Here is a 26,462-nt window from a genome sequence, read left to right as displayed (position 1 = left end):
AGTCAAGAAGGAACATAACAAAACTGAGAATGCAACTAATGCTACATGGAGCAAAGGACAACAGGGGTTAGGGTGGGTTTGGAGTGGACAGGGAGGCTAGACACTAGACACACAGTTTGAGGCAGATGGCAAAAGTCTTTGAATGCAGCTCCAGAGCTGGGAAGCCACTGAATGGTTTTAAGAGACTGACATAATCATCATCTAATTCCAACATAGAGGGTACATTCAGAGGGAGAGAACCCAGAAGCAGGCTAGGAATGGAGGAAAGAAACCCAAGGGTCACAGCTTAAAGGGCAAAGAGAATGAGGCGGCTACATGCCCTTTTTCTGGGAACCCAACTTCCTAAGCCATCCACCCAGTAAGTAAAGAGGAGGCCTACACACCCTGGCCAGTGCTGCTGCCATTTCCGCTTGCTCTTGCCTCAGTAACTCCCCTTCCAGGCGACTTGACTCCAAAGCTTCCCGAAGTGTGATTAGCTCACTGAGTGATTCTGACTGCTTGGCTTCTAAGCCCACCAGTGTTTCCTGACTGAGAAACGAAGAAGATGGGGCTAGAGTAAGTCTTTGGAAGTGGTCACCCAAAAGGTAACATGAATATAATTACATTTTCTATGCAAAAGAATGAGAAAAGTCTCCAAAAACTGATAAGAAATTATCTCTAATATGCTAAGTGAAAAAAGTCAGATGAAGAACAGTACACATGTGCATTTTTTTGTGGGGAGGGTACTAGGGGTTGAACTCAGGGGCACTCAACCACTGAGCCACATCCCCAGTCCTATTTTGTATTCTATTTAAAGACAGGGTCTCACTGAGTTGCTTAAGTGCCTTGCCAATGCTGAGGCTGGCTTTGAACTTGCAATCCTCCTGCTCAGCCTCCCAAGCCGCTGGGATTACAGGTGTGCACCATTGTGCCTGGCACATGTGCATTTTTAATATAATATATATATGCAAAATGTATACATTTCTTTTTTTTTTTTTTTTTTTAAATATTTATTTTTTAGTTCTCGGCTGACACAACATCTTTGTTGGTATGTGGTGCTGAAGATCGAACCCGGGCCGCACGCATGCCAGGCGAGCGCGCTACCGCTTGAGCCACGTCCCCAGCCCATGTATACATTTCTTTATGCAAAAAAAGTGAGAGAAAGAAGAATCTATATTTATGTTTGCATGAAGTCAGCATGGGAAAGATAAACAAGAAATTAATTTAAATAGTTTAGAGGAGGAAGGGAAACAACAGGATGTAGAAAGCAAAGATGGAAGTAAGACTTCATGTGTCCATCTTTTGTGAATCTTTTAAAATTCCTTTTGAATCATATAACTATGTCATCAAGTCAGGTAAGATAAGTTTTAAAAATATAACTATTTGCAGATTGTCTGCCTTCTACTTGGTGCAGGGGAGATCCTTCCTAGGACAAGGCATGACCCTTTTGGCAGTCTTTCAAGTTTCTCCTCTTCATGCCCACTAGTTGCAACGAACTAAGGTACAGAAAAGGAGGTGAATATACCAAGGGTGAAGAAAAGATAACCCTGCTACCAGTTATTCAAGACCTACTGTATGCCAGGCTCTATGCTGACATTTTCTAAAACACATCTTTCTATTAATTCTTCAAGGTAAATAGTCTTATCCCCATTTTACAAATAATCTGCCCATGGCAGATCCAGAATCTAAACCAAGCTTTCATTCAGCTCTAAAGTCCCTGTTCCTTGTGCAACATCATATAAGAGAATTCATAGATTTAATATTGACTCTCAAATTCCTTTCTTGAAAGTAAAGTTTATTTCCCGTTACTTCCCTGTCTCATCTGTTAGCATCCCAGCCTACTCTGAACATGCCACGAACATTCTTGCTTCCTTTTCTTTGCTATTCTGTTCCTTTAGCCTCTCTCCTATTCACTATCAAAATAGGTCAAGGTCCCACTCAAACCATCTCCTACTCCTTAAAGCTCTTCCTGGTTCTCAATAATTAACTATTATTCTTATGCTACGAAAGGAACAGGCTCGAAGGCCTATTTAGCTTATACTTCATCTACTCTCATTTCACAGTTGTTTACTTGTGTCTTCTCCATTATTGCAAGTTTCTTGAGATGAGGTTATCTGTTATTCATTTATATATTCCTCACAGTGCCTCATCTCTATGGATGCTCAACAAAGTCTGGATGAACTTTGTGTATTCATCTTTCTGCAAAGGAAAGTAGTAAGCTAATCTTACCCATTCTGTGCCAGGCTTCTAGACAGTCCACTTTCTAAAATAGAGGAGCAGGTGGGGGAGTGTGGAACTAAAGGAAAGCCAGAGAGGACGAGACTGGTCACACTTACAGACGCTCCCTCTCCCGAACAGCCAAGTGCAACTCTTCCTGCTGCTCCTCCTTCTCCCCCTGGGCAGAGTCACCCTGCAGCTGCAGCTCCATATTTGCCCTTCGGAGCCGCCAAGCTTCCTGTTCCAGCACCTCTAGTTGCTGCTGCAGCTCTTCCCTGGCCTTCTGCAGGAGCTCTCGCTCCCTGGAATAAAGAGACCAGAAATGAGCAGATCTTGGGACCCAAAATCCTTGCTGGAAGCAGACATCACAAGGTCAAAGGAGAACATTCCATCTTTCCTTTTGAGCAGGAAACTGTTTTTTAATCATTTCAAAACACAAAAACCCAAACGCTTGTTAAATAGAACACAAAGCAAAGCAGCCCTGGATCTCAGGGATGACAGGAGGAGCTGACCAAAGATATAATGGGTACTGGTAAATGGGTGTGGATGAGGACAGAGACCAGACATGGGAGTAGGGATGAACAGCCCATCTGCTCACTTGCTGAGAGTGTCCACCTCGCCCTGGAGGCCCACAGTCTGCCCTGCCAGAGCATCCCGCTCCCCAGAGAGCTTCTGCAGCCGCTGCCTCAGGGCTTTGCCCTCTTCCTCCCACTGATCGTGCTGCTGCTTCAAGAAGCTCATTGCTTCCTGGCAGCCTGAAAGCTGCTGCCTTAGGTCCTGTGGAGGGACAGCAGTAGAAACGAGATGATAAGCAAGAGGGCAAGGGCAAAGGAGGGATTTCAGAAGTCTGAAAGTCCAATTGGACATGAGGTTAGGCATTGGTACAAGGGCAAGCCGGGAATAGAGATGTGACTGGTTGAAAAGTCAGAGGACAAGGGGTTATTTGCTTTTAGAGCTCTAGAGTGTTAAGAGTTCATCATCTTCAAAAGTACAGTGGTGGCATGGGAGGATGGCAAGTGTGCCTAGGTCCCTCAGATTGGAGGAACTCATACCCATACCCTACCAGAGCTCTTTTCATAGTAATAAACACTGTTGTACAATGTGGAGTTCCACAGGCATGGAGAATCAGCCTGTTACCCACAGTATAACTGGGCAGACATGGAGAAATTCTAAGGAGCACTTTGGGGTGTTGAATAGATACCTCATGACTGGTCCTCTGAAAGGGATAGTCCACGCTAGGGAGGTACTTGGGGCATCTGTCAGTTTAGCTGCCACGTTATTGACTGAGGAACACTAGGGAGCCTCACCTGCACAGCCTGGTGTTTCCGAGTCAGCACTGAACGCACCAGAGTAAGAGCTTTGTCTGGATCCTGGGAATCAAAGTGGGAGGAGAAGCCACTAGAGTCCAATTTCAAGGAGCTCTCATGACCAGAGCCTTGGCTAGTGTTGTCCCCTTCTTCCACCAAGGCCTGAAAACCAACACAACACTGTAACCACCCTATTGACTGAAGCCTAGAGTCCATGCAGGAGCTTAGCTCACACTACAGCCAGAAGAATCTGAGGTTTTCCTTCTCGGGTCCTTTCCCTGAGGGTTAGAGTAGGTATCTGAGAGAAAAAAGGATCATTTCTTCAACACTCCACTTGTGGTCACTAAGACTAGCAACAAGGCCAGAACATTCTCTGAGATAATAATAAATAAGGGAACAAAGGAAGAGGCTACTGAAGTGACAAAAGACCAGAATCTATTCTCTGGCTTGAGAACTGCAGCTGGTGACAGGAAAGAGGTCCTGTCCCACCACATAGTGCCAGGGTATGAATGCTTACCTATCCCTTAAGGATCTCATCTTCAAATACAGAGCATTCATCCCATAAGACCCTAAGTCCAAACCTCAAGAGACTGGAAATCTAGGCATGTGAGAGGACACGGAAGACTGGGGAGAGGAATGAAGCATTACCTAGGTACCATGACAGCAGGCTTACCAGTACCTGTGTTATCTCCTTGATCACCAGTTGTAAAGACAACTTCTCCTCTTGGGCATTCCTACTAAGAGATGCCTCATGTTCCATTAATTCTGTGTGATTTGACTCCTGCATAAAGAATAGAATAGAGGGCTGGGGCTGTAGCTCCGTGGTAGAGTGCTTGCCTTGCACGTGTGAGGCCCTGGGTTTGATTCTCAGTACCACATAAAAATAAATAAACAAATAAATAAAATTAAAGATATTGTGTCCATCTACAACTAAAAAAATTAAAATAAAAAATATAAAAAAGAATAGAACCTAAGAGCCAAACTCTCAAAAAATAATTTGTAATTACAGACCCCAAATCAACCAAAGTCTTTTTCTGCTCATTCTGTCAACCCTACTTTTCCAAGAAGTCCGAAGACAATGCAATGTGATGATAAAAAGTTCAGATAAAGTGATTAAAAGCTCCAAATTAGCCTGCCTAGGTTAGGGTTCTTGCTCAATCACTTACTAGGTTGGTAACTTTCGGCAATTCCTTCTTTGAACTTTTCTCTTAAAAATAGGAATAATTAACAGCAACTATTTCATAAGTTTTTTTGGAGTCTTAAATTAAAGCTGCACATAAATTCTACAACATCGTGCTGATACAAAGCAAACACTCAATAGATGTCAGCTATTATTGGATGGGGGATGGCCACTGCCTCCAAATAGTAGATCGATGCCTGAGAACCATAGCTATAAACCAGCTCTAGCCCCAAAGTTAGTAATAATCTTGAAGACTCAAGATTTCCTCTTTTCCTATTGCACTTATGTTAGGCTTGAAAACACAGACCTGTAGTGATGTTTTATTTAGCCAAAATTTGAATCAACATGTATAAAGGGAGAGACTTTGCAAAAAGTCTGAAGTTCTGGCTTCTCTCAAAAAAGTTAAAAATGAGCCACACCTAGCCACCATTCCTAGATGGTAATTATTTATTGAAGTTGAACAATGGATACCTCCTCAAGATGAGTCATTTATTTGGGGTCTTTCATTCCTTGCCACTCCTCACTGTTTCCTTAGTACTGAACTCAAGTTTCCCCTGCTTTATTGAAAACTAACCAAGATAGCATTGGAAAACAAGAAGTATTGCAACTCATCCACTTCATTCACTTACTTTTAAGCCCCATGGATGTCTGAACTGGCAAATTCTTGACAAAAAGAAATCAAGAGGGCTGGGGTTATGGCTCAGCAGTAGAGGGCTTGCCTAGCATGTGAGACTGGGTTCGAGTCTCAACACCTCATATAAATAAATAAAATAAAATAAAGGTCCATTGACAACTAAAAAAAATATTAAAAAAAAAAAAAAAAAAAGAAATCAAGAAAACACAAACAAGTCCAGCTCCCAGGTGACCCCAATCTGGATGAAAAAATTAGGGGTGTGAATGTAGACAGGGGTTCAGGAGCTGCTTAAAATCAGAAATCTGAAAATTCATAGAAATAAAGGAAAATATGGAATCAAGCCAGAGGTTCTAACATGCAACTTTAAAGAACTTCTTTAGGGCTGGGGATGTGGCTCAAGCAGTAGCGCGCTCGCCTGGCGTGCATGCGGCCTGGGTTCAATCCTCAGCACCACATACAACAAAGATGTTGTGTCCGCCGAAAACTAAAAAATAAATATTAAAATTCTCTCTCTCTTAAAAAAAAAAAAAAAAAAAGAAAAAAGAACTTCTTTAGTAACATCCCTGCCACATGTTAAGTCAGTAATCAAAGCTTTGCTCCTTTAATAAGACAGACCATTCAATGGGGCTGGGATTGTGGCTCAGTGGTAGATCGCTTGCCTGATATGTATGAGGCACTGGGTTTGATTCTCAGCACCACGTATAAGAAAATGAATAAAATAAAGGTCTATCAACAACTAAAAAAATATTTTTTAAAAAAAGACAGACCATTCAAGTAGTTCTAGCTGTGAGCCAAACTTCCTACCCTATGATATCTAACCACTGATGTTGGTTTTGCCCTGGAAAACATTAAATGTATCAATCTTTTTTCCCCAATGTCAGACTTCCATGTGTGAAGACAGACACCCTGACTTCTTCAAGTCCTTTTGTTCCCGGCTAAAAATTGCCATATTCCTCATTTATTTCCCAGGTAACCTGCTAATTTGACATTGTGTCTCTTAAAGTATATGCTACTTCTTTCTGAAAAGAACACATGGCATCCATATGCCATTATAATTTTCCCAGGAAAACAGCTGAGATAGTGAACAGTTAATAATATTTATTGAATGAATAAATTCATGGGTTTATTATCAGATTCAATCAAAATCTATTTTTTTGGCTTTGGAGAACTTCATTAAGAAACATTTAGTGGTATCCTATACTACCTGTTTATAAAGGAGGAAGGAACCTACAAGCCCACTCCCAATTCTTTTCCAGAACAAAGGATTATGTACCAGGATCTCCATTGTCTCTCTCAGAGCCTTTAGCATTTTTTCATAATCTTCATTTTGCTTCTGAGAATGGGCCAGCAAAGCAGAGAGCTCGGTCACTCTAAAGGGAAGAGCACAGCACTGTCACTTAGGCATCCCATGGAGAAGGTAAAGCTACTATGCAACACACCCCAGCCCCAAAAGACACTTCCACTGCAGCCCCCCAGAATCCCTTGGGCACTCCCTGAATACCATGTGAAGCTACTAACTTTGAACTGGGAACAGGAAGCCAAAAGCCACTCAAACACATGCAGGGATTTACCACATATCAAGGCTGGAACTCGTGTTTGGGGGCCAAGAGCTGAAGGAAAGCCCTGGCCCAGGCCCTTCCAGGCCTCGCTTGATCTTGAAGTCAAGCACCCTGAAGCCAATAAGAATATCAAAATTGACACATGGGATAGTCCCAAGTCCCTCCAGCCCAAGGTTCTGACTCTGATAGGGAAAAAGGAGGGGTGATTCAGATAGAATATGGTCAATCTCCCTGATATTACTCTAAAGTCAGTGACATCTTTATTGCTTAATACTATATCATGGAGCTTAGTGCCTGGCATCATGTGGGTGGCTAAACAAGTATTTCTTTCTCTTTTTTTGCCAGGGGGTGGGGATGGGATGTACGGGATGGAACTCAGGGGCACTTAACCATTGAGCTACATCCCCAACCATTATTTTGTATTTTACTTAGAGGTCTCATTGAGTTGCTTAGTGCCTTGCTAAATTGCTGAGGCTGGCTTTGAACTAGTGATCCTTCTGCCTCAGTCTCCCAAGCTGCTGGAACTATAGGGATGAGCCACTGCACCAGTCCATAAGTATTTCTTAAGTGAATATTATTCAGGGGTTTAAATATTTTTATAAAAAAATCTTAATAATTATATCATGTACCAATTCTAAGAGTCCAACTCACCATATGGTCATTCGTTTAATTATTGTATCATTCAACAAACATTTATTTAGTGTCTACTATATGGAGATAAGTGCAAAGCACTAGAGACATAAAATTAACTCACATGGTCATTGTCTTTGTGCTTCTCAGTGTCTCCAAAAGCAAAAACCAAACAAAATAATCCTGCATTTTGTATATTTATACATATCATCAATGGGTGGAGAGACAATCCTAAGTATGGGATATAAACTTTGCTTCAAATTTCAATGGGACTCTCTGCTTTTGTCTTTGCCCTTCTTATCATCATTTAAAAATCCGATTTCATGCCCAGCATGGTGGCACACGCCTGTAATCCCGCCTGCTAGGGAGGCTGAGGCAGGAGGATTGAGAGTTCAAAGCTAGCCTTAGCAAAAAGCGAGGTACTAGGCAACTCAGTGAGATCCTGCGTAAAAATAAAGTACAAAAAATAGGGCTGGGGATGTGTCTCAGTGATAGAATGCCCTTGAATTCAATACTCAATACCAAAAAAATAAAAATCCTATTTCATTATAAACCCAGAATTAAAATACTCGTGTTATTGTGGTAAAGCACTTGCCTAACACACACAAAGGCCGTTGGTTCAATCCCTAGGCACCGCAAAAATAAAAAATCAGCAAGAAACTAAATAATTAATGGAATACAATGAGATCAATGCTGTAACAAGCAGGCCAAAAGACCACAGGGACAAAGTAACATAACAGCCTACTAAATTCGCAGAAGGTTTTGTAGAAGAGGTGACATGTGATCTATGCTTTAGAGGATAAAGCAGAGGGGAAGGGAGGGTGGCATTCCAGGCCAAGGTCAACATATACAAAGGCAGAGAAACATGGAAGAACTGGTAATTCTGGGTATGGCAAATAGTTTGGTATTGATAGAAGACAGAGTCACAGCTAGCTATACAAATCTACACGAGAAAAACTGAGCTACAAGGTAATCTGAAGGCAGAGGTCAGTGAAAGCCCCAACTATGGCACTGGGTTTCAAACTAGACTATCCCAGGACATCTATTTTCCCTCTCATGGTAGGAACACTCTTGATTTCTCTCCTGCCTTTCCATAACTCTCTCATGAGTCAGTTTTCCCTCAGGGAGCCTTTCCTGGGACCTCAGGCCATCTCACCGGTCCTGAAGTTCAGCTTTCTCCAGATCCCCTTGGCTCTTGAGTTGTATTAACTCCTGGCTCTTCTCATGGGCTTCCTTCTCTAGCTCCTGGGTCTTGGCTAGTAGGAGCAGCAACTGGGATGGCTCACTCCTGTCCGCTCTCCCAGATCCACTGGATTCCCGAAACTGTGTTCCCACGGTCAAGCGCAGACAACAGGTCAGCAAGGACCCCGAAAGCCTCGCGTGTTCAGCCTTTAGCTCTGTCAGATCTCTGAGTACAAGCAAGGAAAAGAGCAGACTCCAATAGGAACCAAGGGAACTTGGAGGTCAGGCCCAATAAGCCTGAGGGGCAGGTATGTGAAAAAAATCACCTGAAATGAACAATAGCACCCCCCCATCTCCACCTGATTCCCCTTCTACAGCAGCCCACTGCCTTAAGTTCAGAATCAATAGGGGCAAACCTCCTCCCTTCCTATTCCCACACTGACCTGTCAGTTGCTGACTTCATTTCCAGGAAGTGGCGTCGGAAGGTCACTACCTCCCGCCATAGATTGAGAAGGCGACCATGTTCCCCCTTCAGATAGCCCTTGAAGAACTGTGTGTTCAGAAACCTGGGTCATACCCAAGGGCAGAGGACTATCTTTTGCCAGTATAAGAGTCTTGAATTACTCCTGACTACTAGGGTGAAAGAAGGGACTTTAAGGACAAACGACATTGGATGGTAAGCAGTCTTTCCGTCAGCTAGATTAGAAAAGGAGATGCAGTGGCTGCTTAGATGGGGGCTATTATCATAAACTTATAAGGAGAAGTAAATGATCTAACATATGTCAGTCACCTTGCATAGAGCAAGGGCTCAAGAAACATTGGTTTCCTTTAGCTGGAACCTGAAAATTCTTCAGGATCTATAACTGTCTTTTCTTTTCTATGCAACTTAGTAACCACCTTCATGGCATCTAGCTATGCAGATCTCCAGCTGAAGGGGACCAGTAAACCTTCAGATCCATTTGAAATCAAAGCTAGTCACTTCTGCAAGAAGAGAGTGCTTTGAGTGTCATGCCACCAGCAAGACCTAGACTAGGCAGGTAATGCAGAACTAAGAAAGCCTAACAGAGCACAGCTGCTAGCACAGGCCTGGCTAGCATGGGCAAAGCTGTCTGCATGGGTAAGGATAGTCAGAGGCTTTAACGACAACAGTGCAGTTTCCATCCATTTTCTGAAGTTAATCCTTTCCAACACTGACCAGGGCAGCACTCAGAATGCACAGCCCTCTTCTCTCAGTTCTGCTCTCTGTCCTTCCTACCTCCTGCTCCATCCGCCACTGGCTCTCCTTCCTTATTAGCTCATCCCGGGCCCGACTCCAGTCCACTGTCAATTTTTCCATGTCTTCCCGAAGGGCTTTATTCACCACGTCAGCTTTTTCCATGTGCAGTCGAAGCTGAGTATTCACTTCTGCTAGACTCTCACACCTGCACTGGGGAGGGGGAAGAGCAAATGCAAAATAAAGGCCTGTGCCAACCCTTAGACCTCTTGAGAGTGAGATGACAATGACTGGAATTTTCCATTGCCAGGATGGTTCTAATCCATATTAGCCCTCAGGACAGTTTTTTCATCAGACTTCTCTACCCACTGGTCAAACACTCAGGTCAGAAAATATGGGGTCCATCACCTCTGTTGCTCCTCATCCAATCGGATTAGCAGCTGTTCCAGGTTTGGCTCTTCCACACTTTCCCAAGGCGGAGGAATCGGCCCCTTTGCCAGACAGAAACAAGCCTTATTCACTTCCAAAGAGAACATCACTCAAGCCAATTCCCTGAGGCCTCTTTCCATAGCAGCACACTTTCTTTTTATTCTTTCTCCCGTGACAGCAATTTCCTTTCTTTTCTCAATCACTATGTCCTGGAAGCAAATCCACTGCATCCCTCTTTCCAAAAATGAACCAATAACCTCTTCTGAAAGATGGCATTTGGTTTTAAAAAGAACTTTGAACCTAAGAAGCATAAGATTATTGTTCACTAATGGCCTTGATTTTTACTATAATAATTTTTGGACCTTGTAAAGTCACTTAACTTCTTGGTGCTACAGTGTCTTCAGCTACAAAATGAAAGTAATATCACTCTTCTCAGAAAGTTCTTTTGTAGACTAAGTGACATAATTATACCATAATCTTTGCCCTACCTGCAAAGAAGGTACTCAATATGTTTTGGTTCTTTCCTTCCTGCAACAGAACTTTTCTGAGGGGAATGTGATCAGGTGCCTGAGGGAGCTGGAACTAAGACAAATGGGTCTTTCAAAGCCAATTCTGCCCAGCCAAGATACAAATAGATCCCTCTAGCGTAGACATGCGTTATAGGTCTTAGAAGAACACCTCTCCTACTACAGAGAAACAATGACACCTGCTGGATGAAGGATCCATTTCCTCCCTTTAGTTTCACTCGCCCACTGGGCTAAGTCCCCTGATATTGCATTGGTCCTTAGAAAACCAAGGGATGGATTCTCATAGACCAGCCATAGCAAGGTCCAAGGAAGATTGCTGTTGACAGAACTTTCAGAGGCTGAAGAGAGACTTCTAGCATACACCCCTTATCATATCCCGGCCACCCTCAGAAAATAAAGCCTAACAAGTACATTTACTAAGGGCTCAAGGGGAACATGGAACTCAGCCTCACTTACTCCAGTGGCTTCCAGTCGCTTCTCCAGTTCTTGGCACCAGCTCCGGTACTGCAAAACCTAAGGCAAAGACAGCACACTCTAGGCAATGGACACAGCTGGTACAAAAAGCCCAAACCAAAGTTCCCTCATAATTTGGGCAACCTGCAGTGAACAAGAGAACTGGGTGGTGATGGTGGGATAAGGCAATGACATCTTAAAGTTTCTATTTGTCTATTTGGATATAAAAAGAATATTTTCAATATGCCTCTTACATCAGAAAAACAAAACCATAATCTTAGGGTCAGATCTCAGCTCTAGACAAGAATAAGCCTGGACAACTAATTTTTTTTTTTTTTTTTTGTGTGTGTGTGTGTGTGTGTGGTGCTGGGGATAGAACCCAGGGCCTTGTATATGCGAGGCAAGCACTCTACCAACTGAGCTATATATCCCCAGCTGCTGGGCAACTAATTTATTTATTTATTTTTTTAGTTGTAGATAGATAAACACAATACCTTTATTTTATTTATTTATCTTTATGTGGAGCTGAGGATTGAACCCAGGGCCTCACACATGCTAGGCAAGTGCTCTACCACTGAGGAACAACCCCAGCCCCTGGGTAACTAATTTAACCCTTGTAAATGCCACCTTTTTTGTCTCCTGGTACTGGGGATTGAACCCAGGGGTGATCTACTACTGAGTTACACCTCCAGCTCTTTTATTTTTCATTTTGAGATATGACCTTGTTAAGTTGCCTAAGCTGGCCTCAAACTTGTGATATTCCTAACTCATCCTCCCAACTAGCTGGGATTACAGGTATGAACCACCATGCCCAGCTTCCTTAGAAAGTCATTTATTTATGTATTTATTGTACCAGGGATTGAACCCAGGAGTGCTTAACCACTGAGCCACATCCCCATTCCTATTTTATATTTTATTTAGAGACAGGGTCTCACTCAGTTTCTTAGTGCCTTTTCTGCTGCTGAACTGCCTCAGCCTCCCAAGCTGCTGGGATTACAGGCATGTGCCACTGTGTGAAATTCATTTTTAAAAGAGACACAATCCAGACCCTGTCAAGTAGTAGTGAGGATCAAAGAAACTATATGTGAAAGCTGAACAATGCAGATCTTCAGCTCACCAAGCTAGGTGTGAACCACCACCACCCCCCACCCACCCCCGGACCTGGCTCTGCCTCTTCCAGCTGCTACCCTGCTCACCTTGGCCTGCAGCTTCCTCACAAGGGCAGCTTGCTTTTGCTGTGCCTCCTGGAAGCTCTTCAATTTCCGCCAGGAGACTACCTGGTTCTCCGCCATCTGCTGCTGAAGAGCCAGCACTTGCTCCTCCAGCACCAGCTGTAGAGACTGGGGCTTCATGTCATTCAACCTGGTGCTTCCTGTCTCCATGGGGGCATCAGACAGCAAGTCCACAGGTCCCTATGCATCCAGAGGCTGTTTGCTCCCTGCAGAGTTCTCTAACCATTGCTGTACCACTTCTACTTCTTCTTGAGCTGGAGACCAAAGCACAACTGAAATTGAAAGAACAGTCCAGATGACCCAAATTTATTCAACAAACTTGTATTAAATATGGCAAAACTTGGTTGGACAAAGTAAACAGGTTCCTCTACTACAGGACTCCTCAGAACCTCTAACATAATAAGATAGATCCAGGAAAAATGGTAAGCACTTATAATCCCAGCTACTTGGGAGGCTGAGGTGGGAGGATTGTTTGAGCCCAGGAGTTCAAGGCCAGTTTGGCCAACATAGCAAGACTCCATTAAAAAAAAAAAAAATTTAAGACAGACCCTAATCTCTAAGATGGGGTTCTGATGAGGATCATTCCCCAAATTTAATGGATCATGAGACAAGCTCACAGGAATACCGTTTCCTGGCATGCCTTTGGAACTCTGACGAAACCAAGGGCTCCTGGTTTACCACTGCATCCCTCATATCTACCATAGCCATGAAGACATTTGTTGAAGGAATTACTGAATGTGCTGTTACTTTGGCAAGGGAAACAGACACATATAATTACAACAAAATGAAGCATATGCAACAAGAGTGCAGGTTAACATGGAGGGGAAAAAAAAAAGGCATTTCACCTAGCTTGGGGCTGTGAATTATGTGAATCATCATCATTCAGGTCAGTTGCTTTAGTGCTTTACATGCATTATGTCATTGTGTCTACGTAAGAATCCTGAAATCTTCCGAGACCTTCCTACCTCCCTTTACCATATGTGCTATTCTAGCTTTTTATACATGGATGAAGAAACGGGGGCTTAGAAAGATCAAGCAACTTGTACCAGGTCACACAGCTGATTCCCTGACAAAGAAAAGGGATTGCTGATGTTTCAGGTAAGGGATCCAAAGAGAAAGAGAAGGGTGGGTTGGGTGAGACGGTGCATGCCTATTATCCCAGCAAATCAGGAGGCTGAGGCAGGAGGATCACAAGTTCAAGTCCAGCCTAGACAATTTAGTAAGACCCTATCTCAAAAAAATGCAGGGGATGTGCTGAGAAAGCAGCTTGGTGGTAAAGCACCATGGGTTCAAACTCCAATAATGAAGAGAGAGAGAGAAAAAACAAACAAACAACAACAAAAAAGTTGCACCAGGATAGTAAACCATTCTCATCTACCTGGGCTAAAATAGGGCAATGGGCCACCTGCAGGCAGAGGCAGCCAGCCTAACAGTGACCTTTGGATATACCCAAGAGAAGGGGAGGCATTGTAGCAAAGAAAAATTATGGGGGGCTATGACCTCAGGCGTGCCACTTCCCTTTCAGTCCCCTTGTCCAAAAATGAGGGCATCCAGCTCTATGACCTCTGAATTTCTTAAGTCTCTAAAACTGACAATTATTCTACAACCTGTGTAGGAGAGATCAGGGAGTTCCTTCATGTTATTAACCCTAAGACTCCCATCAGCAGGGTTAAGGAGTATCTGTGTTTCCAGCAAATGAAAATCTAGCATTTACATACACTAGAAGTTTTAGGAGCCTCAAATGCTTTCATGCATCAAACTGCAAATCTTTTACATTGTGGCTCAAATGCCACCTCCTATCATATGCTCCCAGAAGGAAGTTACCACTTTCATAGCTATACACACACTCACTCACTCTCTCAAATACATATATATTCTAGAATATATATTCTTTTTTTTTTTTTTAGAGAAAGGGAGAGAGAGAGAGAGGAGAGAGAGAGAGAGAGAGAGAGAGAGAGAGAGAGAGAGAGAGAGAATTTTTTAATATTTTATTATTTTTCAGTTCTTGGCAGACACAACATCTTTGTTTGTATGTGGTGCTGAGGATCGAACCCAGGCCGTACGCATGCCAGGCGAGCGCGCTACCGCTTGAGCCACATCCCCAGCCCCTAGAATATATATTCTAATGTTCAGATTAATTACATTTTATCTTCATTATTTGTCCACCTTCTAATCTGTGAGTCCCTCAAAGGCAGAAGTTGTCTAAATCATTTTAGTTGTCTGTAATAATAAAGAAATATGTGAGGGGCTAGGGATATAGCTCAGTCAGTAGAGTGCTCGTCTTGCATGCATAAGGCCCTGGGTTCAATCCTCACGCATCACAAAAAAAAAGAAAGAAAGAAACATGTAAGAATATATCACAGATCTCCAACAGATCTAAACTATAGGCCAGATATTGCAGATCAGTGGGTTTGCTGGCTCTTTTCAATCACTGTGTGTGAACCACACAATGATTTTTTTTTTTTTTTTTTTTTTTAGTGGTGGCACTAAGGATTAAAATCAGGGTCTCTAGTGATAGCTAGGCTATCACTTTACTCTTTTTATTTTGTTTTTTGAGACAAGGTCTTGCTAAATTGTTGAGGCTGGTCTTGAACTTGTGATCCTCCTGCTTCAGCCACCCAAGTAGCTTGGATATCAGGTGTCACCACCCTGCCCGGCTACATACAATGATTTTTAAAAATTCAAGTTAGGTTTCAACATTTATAATTAGGGGAATACACACTAAAAACTGTTATTACTGGGCTAGGGTTGTAGCTCAGTGGTGGAGCACTTGCCTTGCATGTATAAGGCACTGGGTTTGATTCGTAGTACCACATAAAAAATAAATTAATTAAAAGTATTGTGTCTATTACTAAAAATATTAGAAAAACAAAAATCCTTATTTCTGGCTCTTTTGGAAAATTAGAGTACAACGACCTTTGAGCCATATTCCAAAAATGAAATGACCCAAGTTGCAGTTGAATAGTGCCTGTCCCCTTTGGATAGGGCATATACTTTCTGGTTCACCAAAGTTCCTCTGTCCCATGACTATTCTCTCCCTCACACTGACAACAGATTTCAGTTCTCATTTATCACTGTACTCGTGCTATTGTTTTTCTTAGAGTTATAGAGAAAAACTCAGTTTACTAATTTATCCTGAACAACTGAAGTCACCTGAGTCTTCAGAACCTTTCCTAGGCAGTAAAGAATAAAATAATGAGGGCTGGGATATAACTTAGTGGCAAAGCACCTGCCTTGCATTTGCAAAGCCCTGGGTTTAATTAATCCCCAGTTCAAAAAAAAAAAAAAAAAAAAGACAAAAGTAGAAATAAATAAAGTAATGATAGTAGAGTGGCACCAGTGAAGGTCTGGTGGTATCAATAACCCAGACCGAAGTAATTCAGCCTTCCCCAAATTACAAACATCTTCCTTTTCTGCCCTTCCTTTCCACTAGGGCTGCAAAACCAACTAACCACTGCACCAGGAAGTGCTGGCTCTTCAGAGTTGATGGAGTGAAATCCCTCTCTGCTGGGTGGAGGCAGACCTTCCAGAAAACTGCTCGCTTACCCCAGGATTTCTGCCAACACTCTACCAACAATAAGAACAGATCTGAGTTGCTTCAAAGGAACTGAAGTGCCTTTTCTCTCCTAATACTTCAAGGGTTGAGCCAGGCTTTTCCACGTGCAGTTTCAGTGGACCAAAGGCTCCCTTGCCCTCCTTTGAATCTCTATCCCAAATTACCAGATTGAACCATAGGAAACTGCTGATATTTGCTCCTTATTTTTTAACCTACAGAAATGGCACTTTCCTGTAGTTCAACCTAATATCTCTATATACAGCCTTGTCACAGTTCCAAGAATTCTCAGTTAATCCTCTTTTAGGATAAGGTTGCCAGTAACATGCAAACATTATTTGGGAAGATAATATCAGTAATTTCAACAAAGAAATACAATAATTTAAAAAATATAAAATTGCAGATAATTAAAAAACTGTAGTGCTATTTAAAAGTTAGTATAACCCTCTCTTTTTACAGACAAGGAAACAGGTTTATAAAGATGAAATAAGTTTATTTTACTCATATTTTGTTTATATGTCCACTTATCTCAAAAAAATGATTGAAAAGTTTAGCAAATATACCATAATAATGTAGATATCACTAACAGCAGAAACTGGATAAATAGAAACCCCGTGTACTATGCAATTTTTCCATAAATCTAAAATTGCTCTAAAAAATAAAGCATACGTGGTGGCGCATGCTTGTAATCCCAGAGGCTGAGACAGGAGATGGCGAGTTCAAAGCCAACCTCAGCAACACTGAGGCGCTAAGAAACTCAGTGATACCCTGTCTCTAAAAAAAAAAAAATACAAAATGCAGCTGGGATATGGCTCAGTGACTGAGGGCCCCTGAGTTCAATCCCTGGAACACCCCCCAAAAAAATAAATAAATAAAGTTCATTTTAAAAAAGGACTTGAAGTGTTATGATTAAATCAAACAAACAAATAAAAGGCCAGGTTTGGTGGCACACACCTGCAACCACAATGATTTGAGAGTATGAAGTAGAAGGATCACATGCTCAAGGCCAGCCTCAGCAACTTAGTGAAGCGCTAAGCAACTAAGTAAGACCCTGTCTCAAAATAAAAAATAAAAAGGGTTTAGGATGTGGCTCAGTGGTAAGGTACCTCTGGATTCAATCCCTGGTACCAAACAAAACATTGTAAATCTGAAATTCACTAAAATCAGAATAAAAAGGAAGAGACAGAAAAATCACATCAGGGAACTTTCTAAAATTGAGACTTAGTTTTGCGCTTCCTTTTATTAACACTTTAGATACACTAGTAGAGCTCAAAAGGAAAGGTAGTTTTCCATGTCCCCTAGAAAAGGAAAAGGTCAGTACCTGGCTAATGGTAACAGATTAGATTGCATTCAAATGAGATAATGAACATCCAGGTAGCCTGTAAACTGTAAGCCACTGAATAGGATTTATTATTACTGCAGGAAAAGGGAACAGATTCACTTTCTTTATGCATTAGTTTATCCCATACTCAGGAATTCCAATAGGAATTCAAGTCTGCCCCTGTTGTACAGAAATAGCAGGACCTACTTCCCGCTTTTGTCAAGAATCAGATTGAGGGCTGGGACTGTGGCTCAGCGGTAACGCACTTGCCTGTTTGTGTGAGGCACTGGGTTCGATTCTCAGCACCACATATAAATAAATAAAATAAAGGTCTATCAACAACTAAAAAAATATATATTTAAAAAAAAAGAATCAGATTGAGAAGGGCAGCAAACTCAAGACCAAGAGCCGCCTGTGGACTTAAGGTAGAAGGTAGCAGAATAATGATATGAATAATGTATTTAGTATGCTCTCATCCAACATATTCTAAAAGGAGTCTTTAAATAAAGTTTAAAAGAGGAACAACTCCACCTAAACTTGGAGTAGAGGTATAAATACTACAAGGACTAAGAACCAGACTGGCATTATTAAATATAATTTGGCATTTATGGCAAAAAAGAAAAAGCACTTAAGGACACATTTTATTTCCTGAGTAAAAACACTATAGAGACATTTTGTGTACAGACACCATTTCTGCTGCTGCTGCTGCTTCTTTTTCTTTTTTCTTTTTTTTTTTTTTGGTACCAGGGACTGAACCCAGGAATGCTTAACCACTGAGCCACATCCCCAGCCATTTTTTGTATCTTATTTAGAGACAGGGTCTGAGTTGCTTAGCGCTGCACTAAGCTACTGAAGCTGGCTTTAAACTCACAATCCTCCTACCTCAGCTTCCTGAGTCGCTGGAATTACAGGTGTGCACCACTGCATCTGGCTCCATTTCTGCTTCTTGTGGAGGTGCGGGGAGTTAGCATGAAACTCCTTATATAAGTCACACATGTGGGATGTTTCTGTGTTCTCTTCTCACTTATGGTCTCTCCCACTCAATCTTTGTTGCTGGCCCTTCTTTATCTCCATGATATCTGAATATTGGGGGCCCAGGGCTCAGGCATCAGGCCTGTTTTCCTATTATTCATTTCCTAGAAAACTGCACCCCAGGCTGGGGATGTGGCTCAAGCAGTAGCGCACTCGCCTGGCATGCATGCGGCCCGGGTTCGATCCTCAGCACCACATACAAACAAAGTTGTTGTGTCCGCTGAAAACTAAAAATAAATACTAAAATTCTCTCTCTCTCTCTCTCTCCTCTCTCTTAAAAAAAAAAGAAAAAGAAAAAGAAAACTGCACCCTGTTTCACAGCTTCAAATAGCACCTACACACTCATAACCCTCAGGGTTACTCTCTGGCCCACACCTTCCTCTGGAACTCTGTCCTGCTATACCATAATCAAACATCTATTTAACTTCTCCAAGTAGATGTCTAGTAGGCATCTATCTCAATTTACTTCAAAAGTAAACTGCTGCTGCTCCAATCTTCCCTACTTTAGTAAATGGCACTGCCATACTTGTAGCTGCTCAAGTCAAAAGCCTTACAGTCAGACTTATTCCACCTGGCCATGCCCTATAACCTCCACATCAGCAAATTCTGCTGTTCATACCAGACCCCTACTGCCACCATCCTGAGCCAAGCCACTCTTTAACCTGGTGTGATGGCTTTGAGACATGCCTACAAACTCTTTGATACTTCTCCCTCAAGAGGTAACGCTTAATTCTCTCCCCTTGAGTGTGGGCTGGACTGAAGTAGAAATGATTTCTGAGTCAAGGTCATACATGGTACTATGGCTCCTTTTTGCTTACTGTCTTTCTCTCTGTCTCTGATCAGTCTCTCTGGGGGAAGCCAACTATTCTGAACTGAGGATACAAAGGCACCTGTGAAGAGGCCCAGAGGTAAGGAACTGGGCCTTCTGCCAAAAGTGCTGTGAGTGAGCCATCTTGAAGCACATCTTCCAGCCCCTGCTGAAGCCTTCAAATCCCTGCAGCTCAAGTTGTCAGTCTGACTGCAGCCTAGAGATCCTAAGCCAGAAACAGCCAGCTAATCCACACTAGGATTTTTAATCCACAAGAAATGTGAGAGACAATAAATGACTGTTATTTTAAACTGTTTACTTTTGGGGTAGGTTATTGCACAGCAACTTATAACTAATACATCTGGATTAGTACAAAAGATTTCTAGATGGTAGCGATGCCTCCTAAATTTTATTATTTCTCAACAGAGTAGTCATAATCCTTTTAAAATATAACAGATGATGCCACTCAGAACTCTCTACCAAAATCCTCACAATGGCCTTCAGGATCATAATTATTTGATCCCAGACCCATATGTTTTAATTCTACTTCCTATTCCTTTCCCCTTTGTTCACAACCCTCCAACCACACTGGTTTCCCTGATGTGCATGCTTGGAACACACCAAGCCCAACCCATTTCTTGGCCTCTTCCCTAGTTATCTTCATGATTTGTATCCTTACCACCTTCACCTAGATCTCTGTTCAAGTGTCACTGCTCAGTAAGTGGTTCCCTAACCATATAAAATACCATCACTCCTCCATACATGCTGGTATTTCTACTCACCTTACTATTTACTTATTTGTCCTTGTCTAATTATTTATTATATAATAACCTACCAGAATGTAAATTCTACCAGTACAAAACATTATTTTATTGGATGCTTGTACTCTCAGCCCCTAAAATAATGCCTGGTATGTAACAGGTGCCCATTACATAATCAACTAACTGATACAACAACATTAGGTAACATGATCTATATTATCCTTCATAATCTTACAAAATGTTGACAATTCTATTGCTACTCTAAAAGCAAAACTCAAAGCTTATACAGTTTGTACAGCACTTTACTTTCACAATAATAACTTGCAATCTTCATTAATTTAAAAAAAAAAAAAAAACTCTCATAGCCATGCAAGGTGATGCACGCTTATCATTCCTGCAGCTTGGGAGGGTGAAACAAGTTCAAAGCCAGCCTCGGCAATTTAGTGAGTCTGTAAGCAACCTAGTGAGATTGTCTCAAAATAAAAAATAAAAAGGGCTGGGGATGTGGATCAGTGGTTACGTGCCCTTGGGTCCAACCCCTGGTACAACACAATTTAGAGATGAGATTATGGTCCTCATTTTATAATCAAGAAAACTAAGGTTCAGTGGGCAGGAGTGATGGCTCATGTGATCCCAGGAACTTGGGAGGTTGAGGCAGGATTGCAAGTTCAAAGTCAGCTTCAGCAACTTAGCAAGACCCTGCGCCCCCCCCCCAAAAATTAAAAGGGCTGGGGATGTAGCTCCGTGGTAAAGCACCCCTGGATTAAATCCCTGGTTTGAGAGAGAGAGAGAGAGAAAAAAAAAAAAAAAAAGGACATAACTGGTCAGTGGCAAAGCAGAGACTGAACACTAATCAGATTTCAAATTGTATGCACTCTCCATTACATTACCTGCCTCCTAACTTGTAGAGTAGGAAGCCATAATTCTAAGGGTCATTTCTTAAAGGGTGTGAAATAATGACATCTATGCCTGCAGCTTTCTGAGGGAAAAAGAGCAATAAAAGGTAGAATATGATGGACAGAATATAGTTATACCAGGACAACCCCAGTTTTATCCTTGGTTTTGTCATGAACTCACTCTATCAATTTGAGAACATGAATTCTTCTTTCAAAGATGTGTCAGTAAAATGGGAATCATAATCCTGGCCTTTGTAACTCAGGGGGCTAATACGAAAATCAATTCAATAGTCATTTACTAAACCCAAAGGCAATGGAGTAAAGTTATCACATGCCCTGGGGACAGTTTCCAGCTCTACTCACTTATTAGTTGTGGGACTCAGGAATATTACTCCATCCGTGAGTGCCTCAGTTTCTTCATGTGCAAAATGTGAAGATACAAAACACACCTCTAGGTCTCTGTGAAGATTAAACAGACCTTTACATGTAATGCATTTAGGAAAATCTGACACTTTGCGACTACTCGGTAAATATTAGCTCTTATCATCATCAAGTGCAAAATTCTTGAATACAGAGACCAAAAAGGCAAAGCATAACGTCCAAAGACCGAGCTCAAAGTGTGAAAAGGCAGAAAAAGCGATTTGTGAAAATGCACAAAAAGCCAGAAAGCGAGGTTAGCTGCGCCTGGCGAAGACGGCTGGGAAAGGCTTCAAAGAACTGCTATTGAGTTGGGTCCCGAAGAACAGAGTTCCAGGGTCGCGCGCCAGGGCGGTGGGTGGGACTGGGCTTTCGGACAGATCACGTGCAAAGCCCGGGGACGCAGGGAGATGGGCGGGAGAGCGCAGTGCGTACCAGCACAGCCCGGGGTTGCCGGCGGTTGGATGCCAAGGTTGGAAGTTCTTTCTGCGCGTACTGGAACCCAGAGTGGTGCCGGCAGCAGGAAGCTGAGACGGGCAGGCCAGGGGCCCTAGGACAAGTTCCAGTCCCTCTCTGGGCCTCGGGTCCTCCTGGGAAACGGGAGGCCGCTGTCCAAACGGGATTCCCGCGGGCGCCCCAGGCGGGCCGGTCCCTGGGCCTCGGACCGTTAACCCGGGCACCTCCCGCCTGCCCCTGAGCCCCACCTCACCGCGATCAGCTCTGGCAGATTCCTGGAGCGCTGCTCAGCAAAGGAGCGGCCGCAGCCGCCGAGAGGCCGGGCCGGGGGCGGGAGCCCTCCGGTCTCGCGCTCAAACCCCGCCCCCAAACTCCCGCCCTTTGGGAGGGCCCGCCCTACAGTGTAGCGCGCCTATAGGCCGACAGCGCCGGGGGCGGATCTCCACCATGTTGGGTACAGGCGTCAGGCCTACTCGAGACATCCAGAAGGAAAGTGGGGGTTATATGGAGACATAGGATCCCTTGCCAGAAATGGAGACAGCCAGAGCTTTTGGATTACAGCAAAGGACATTTCAAGAACAGAAAAATCTTGCCTCAATTATCCCCCTGTTGGCTTCGGCGTTACGTAACGCGCATGCGTAATAAAAAAATTCACTTGGTTCGAGACGCGCCTGCGCATCGCTCTACTTACAAACCCCGTAGAATACCGACTGCGTGAGAAAGGAGCTGTAAAACTTGCAACCCTGGTCTTCCTTCTTGCTTTCGAACCCCGACGGTCCGGGCAGCCCTAGGCAATACAACAGTTGCAGCAGAATGACTTAGTGTTATTTGGAACACTCAGCCCTCTACATACCTTTGCACAGTGTTACCTTTGCCTGAATGGCCTAAATGTGACCAAAGAGCTACATAGAGTTGGTCTCATTTTCTACGTAATCAAGATTCCCCTAATTTTTCCCCCTGTGACTGCGGTGTTATTCTCAAGGCATTTTGTGTATCAAATATCAATGCGCTTTTTTTTTTTTTTTTAAGAGAGAATTTTAGTCTTTTATTTTTTAGTTTTCGGCGGACACAACATCTTTGTATGTGGTGCTGAGGATCGAATCCGGGCCACACGCATGCCAGGCGAGCCGCTACCGCTTGAGCCACATCCCCAGCCTTCAATACACTTTCTTAGAATTAATATTCCCTTTATCTGCCTCTCCCATTAAGTGGTTCTCAATTTTTAGTAGGGATTGAAAACAAAAAAGCTGAGAAACTTCTACCCCTTAAAATTCAGCAAACCAATGGGGGAATCAGGAATCTGCGTTTTAGCGAATACCCCCATGTGATTCCGATGTATTAGGTACACATTTTGGGTAGCACTTCAGGAGATTGTGAGCTCCTTGAGGATAAAGATTATTTTTTGGCCATTTCTGCTTCCAACACACAGCACAAAGCCTGGATGAAATAGATGCTCATTAAGTGTTGAGTGAATTAATGAGTAGCAAAAGTGAAATAGGCAATAGACCTCTGGTTAAGACAAAGAAAACCTGGGAGAACACTGTGTTAGGAGCTACATTTTATTTCACTTGTGTAAGAACTTCTTAATATCTACTTTGCAATAAAGAGAAAGTGGAGTGAAAGGAGATAGGAAAGTGAGGACACTGATTTGGAAAAGCAGTTTCTGGAGAGGGAAGAAGAAACATCTCCAGGTACTGGGCAGAAAAAGATGGAAAGAATCAGTAGTGAGAAGCCACCACAACAAGCCCTGTATAAGAATATTCCCTGCTACACTACTTGGAATGGAGAAAAACAAAACTGCATAAATGTGAAACATACCAAATTTTCTGTACCAGGACTTTTTGCAGTACTTTGCCCTCTATCTAGACCACTTTACCCCCAGCTCTTGGCTCAGCTGGTACCTTCTCCTTTTTCCTCTCTCATTTTAAAAAATATTCCCTAAGTTAAGTCTTCCCTTACCATGCTATCTAAAGTAAAACTTATCCTATATTTTCCATCATAGTTGTCTGTTTCTTACATAGCACTTTCTACTTATTTTATTTGTTTACCTATTATCTTCTCCCCACCTCTGAAATTTAAGCTTAATGAGGTCAAGAGTCCCTGACTTCTTTCTAGGATTCAACACATAATCTGACACTTGGTGGGTGCTAAATTGAATGTTATTCGTTGACTGAATGAATCAAGTCAACCTAAGACTTAAAAAAAATTTTTTTTAAAGAGAGAGAGAGAGAGAGAGAGAGAGAGGTAGAGAGAGAGAGGATTTCAATATTTATTTTGTAGTTTTCGGCGAACACAACATCTTTGTTTGTATGTGGTGCTGAGGATCGAACCCAGGCCGCACGCATGCCAGGTGAGCGCGCTACCGCTTGAGCCACATCCCCAGCCCTTAAAAATTTTAATAACATAAAATCCATCGCAAAAAAATACAATATGTTACAACTATGAGGAGTAAACCTAGGCTTCAGACTACCAAAACATACCAATAAAGGGGTAAATGAACTAGAAGGGGATCAAAATCAAATGGTAATCTTTGATCTTTGTAAAGTGGGATTAATTCATTCCCTTATTTATTCTTTTACCCAGAAACATCTCTTGAACATATAGTATGTTCTATGATTGAATAATGACACGATGTATTATCCGTAAGTTGGAAATTGTACTAAAACATAGTAAAGTGGGACTGGGATTGTGGCTCAGCGGTAGAGTGCTTACCTAGCACATGTGAGGCCCTGGGTTCGATTCTCAGCACCACATAAAAATAAATAAATAAAGGCATTGTGTCCAACTACAACTAAAAAATAAATATTAAAAAAAAAAAAAAAAAGTGGTACAACTAAAGCAGGAAAGTGAAATTGCTGATGCAGGAGAGTAAGTAACATTGCCCTCTAGAGGTTCTCTAGGCATCAGCCTTCATATGTCCTGCCCAGTGCCAGGAACATTTGGGACTCCTAAGTGTTCATACACATCACTTGAATTGTTTGGAGGGTCCCATGAAAAAAGACTTCAGACACAATTAGAGTCTGTCCATTTTAGACCCATCTGATGAATCAGACTGGGGAGGAGTCCTCAAAGGAGGCTGGGTTGGAGAAATAAAGAGAGAGAGAGACAATGGATCATTTGGAAGAAAACCTAACTTGGCCCTTCTAGGTGAACTGGGCTCTTTCCTTTACATCCTAAATTCCATCTCTGGGAATGTGAAACATACCAAACTTTTCTGTACCCGGACTACATACTTTGACCTCTAACTAGACCACTTCCCCCCCATGACACTATATTTTCCTAATTGCCTAACATCTGTTTTAAACTTCTGAAACCTTTATCCATTACTAGAATATAGAGGAATCAAGAGCATAGGGGATAGAGAATTTGTATAGCAATATTTCTGGTTGTGGGTCCTCACCCCTCCTTGGGGAAGATTGGCGGGAATGCTATCTTTAAATACTCCGGTCAAGTGATTGGGGAAAGCGGCTTCCACAAGAATTTAAGGTGCCAAATCCATCACTATTATAGCTGGGGAGCATAGTGACTAGGCCTGCTTCCTGCCTGGGAATCCCAGCAGCAAGAGACAATACAAACCTGCTAGCTGCTTTGGTGGCAGAGCCAGGAGAGTCTGTGGATGTTGCCTACTCTCCCAGAATTTGTCAGTGAGTGTTTTCTGAAGGCCAGATGTGGGCTATAAGAGAGAGCCTACAGAACCACCCTAGGTCCTGTTCAGTAGGGGTAAAGAGCCCCAAGAATAATAATACAGACAAATGAGCACTGGTATCAGAGAAGTCTTTTGCTAAGGGACCTGTAAGGAAAGGAGCTTAGCAGGGAACTACTGAGGAGCCTAAAACCATTTCATGACACTTTGATGATGGATAAAGACAGTAATGGTCATCTGTGAGACCAAAAAAACACAAAGCCTGCTACAATACTCGATTTTTTCTACTTCTTACCCATCTTTCTATGTCAATACCTTGAGTGTCTAAAGTGAGCTGAGGGTGACAGAAGGGGACAATAGAGGGGAAAAAAAAAACCACAATCATTTCTCACTGCAAGTGAAGTTCTTTTTAAAAATTTCTTTAGTTGTAGATGGACACAATACTTTCATTCTGTTTATTTGTTTTTATGTGGGGCTGAGGATCGAACCCAGTGCCTCACACATTCTAGGTGAGTTCTTTACCATTGAGCCACAACCTCAGCCCTGCAAGTAAAGATATAAGCAGAGCTGGAGTCCCAAAAAGAAACAGTCTCTTGCATTAAATTGTGAACAACTTGCTGCTCTCCGTCTATCTGAATCTATTGGAGCATCACTAAACAAATATTAATTGAGCACCTATTACTTGATGAATCATGAGCTAGACATTGTGAGGTACCCAAAGCATAATAACCCATGGGCCCAGTCTAGAGCCTCAGTTCACACACTCTCATGGGAGAAAAGGAAGGAAACAAATATTTCACACACATACAGGGTGGTAAATTCTATAAAGAGGGAGTGGTCTGGTTTTGGAGGGGTGGACACATTAATGAGTTGATTGAAAGGGTAAAAATGTTGAGCAGACAAATGGAATGAGGGCATTCTGATCAGTGTATGTGCAAAGGCACAGTGGTAGGCAAGAGTGTGGGATGTTTGGGACATGCTGGGAGTCTTCTCTGGAAACTCCTTTTGCTCATTTCACCACTTGGTTGTCCCC

At 42.5% G+C, this 26,462-nt stretch overlaps 1 protein-coding gene across 9 annotated transcripts in view; it reads right to left on the bottom strand.

The window, feature by feature from the left end:
- Cep250 (centrosomal protein 250) overlaps positions 1–22,126 on the bottom strand; it is a 50,040-nt gene extending 27,914 nt beyond the window's left edge. The window contains exons 1-15 of one of the 9 annotated variants that reach the window (XM_076851750.1): positions 22,040–22,126; positions 21,766–21,920; positions 21,277–21,372; positions 12,507–12,814; positions 11,314–11,370; positions 10,310–10,392; positions 9,944–10,109; positions 9,132–9,238; positions 8,663–8,914; positions 6,591–6,687; positions 4,177–4,284; positions 3,504–3,665; positions 2,795–2,973; positions 2,316–2,498; positions 384–528 (exon numbers count right to left, since the gene is read on the bottom strand). In XM_076851750.1, the coding sequence (XP_076707865.1) occupies positions 384–528; positions 2,316–2,498; positions 2,795–2,973; positions 3,504–3,665; positions 4,177–4,284; positions 6,591–6,687; positions 8,663–8,914; positions 9,132–9,238; positions 9,944–10,109; positions 10,310–10,392; positions 11,314–11,370; positions 12,507–12,692 (1,725 nt within the window). In that variant the 5' untranslated portion in view covers positions 12,693–12,814; positions 21,277–21,372; positions 21,766–21,920; positions 22,040–22,126. Of the gene's footprint in view, positions 1–383; positions 529–2,315; positions 2,499–2,794; positions 2,974–3,503; positions 3,666–4,176; positions 4,285–6,590; positions 6,688–8,662; positions 8,915–9,131; positions 9,239–9,943; positions 10,115–10,309; positions 10,393–11,313; positions 11,371–12,506; positions 12,815–21,276; positions 21,373–21,765; positions 21,921–22,034 lie in introns of those variants that run through there. The other 8 variants (XM_076851749.1, XM_076851755.1, XM_076851756.1 and 5 more) reach the window with 8 other exon arrangements.
- Between the last annotated feature and the right edge of the window lie 4,336 nt (positions 22,127–26,462).

Source organism: Callospermophilus lateralis, chromosome 3, assembly GCF_048772815.1.
Source record: "Callospermophilus lateralis isolate mCalLat2 chromosome 3, mCalLat2.hap1, whole genome shotgun sequence".
Lineage (NCBI taxonomy): Eukaryota > Metazoa > Chordata > Mammalia > Rodentia > Sciuridae > Callospermophilus > Callospermophilus lateralis.
Note: the sequence above shows the minus strand (reverse complement) of the source record. Positions and strands in the feature narration are given on the sequence as shown.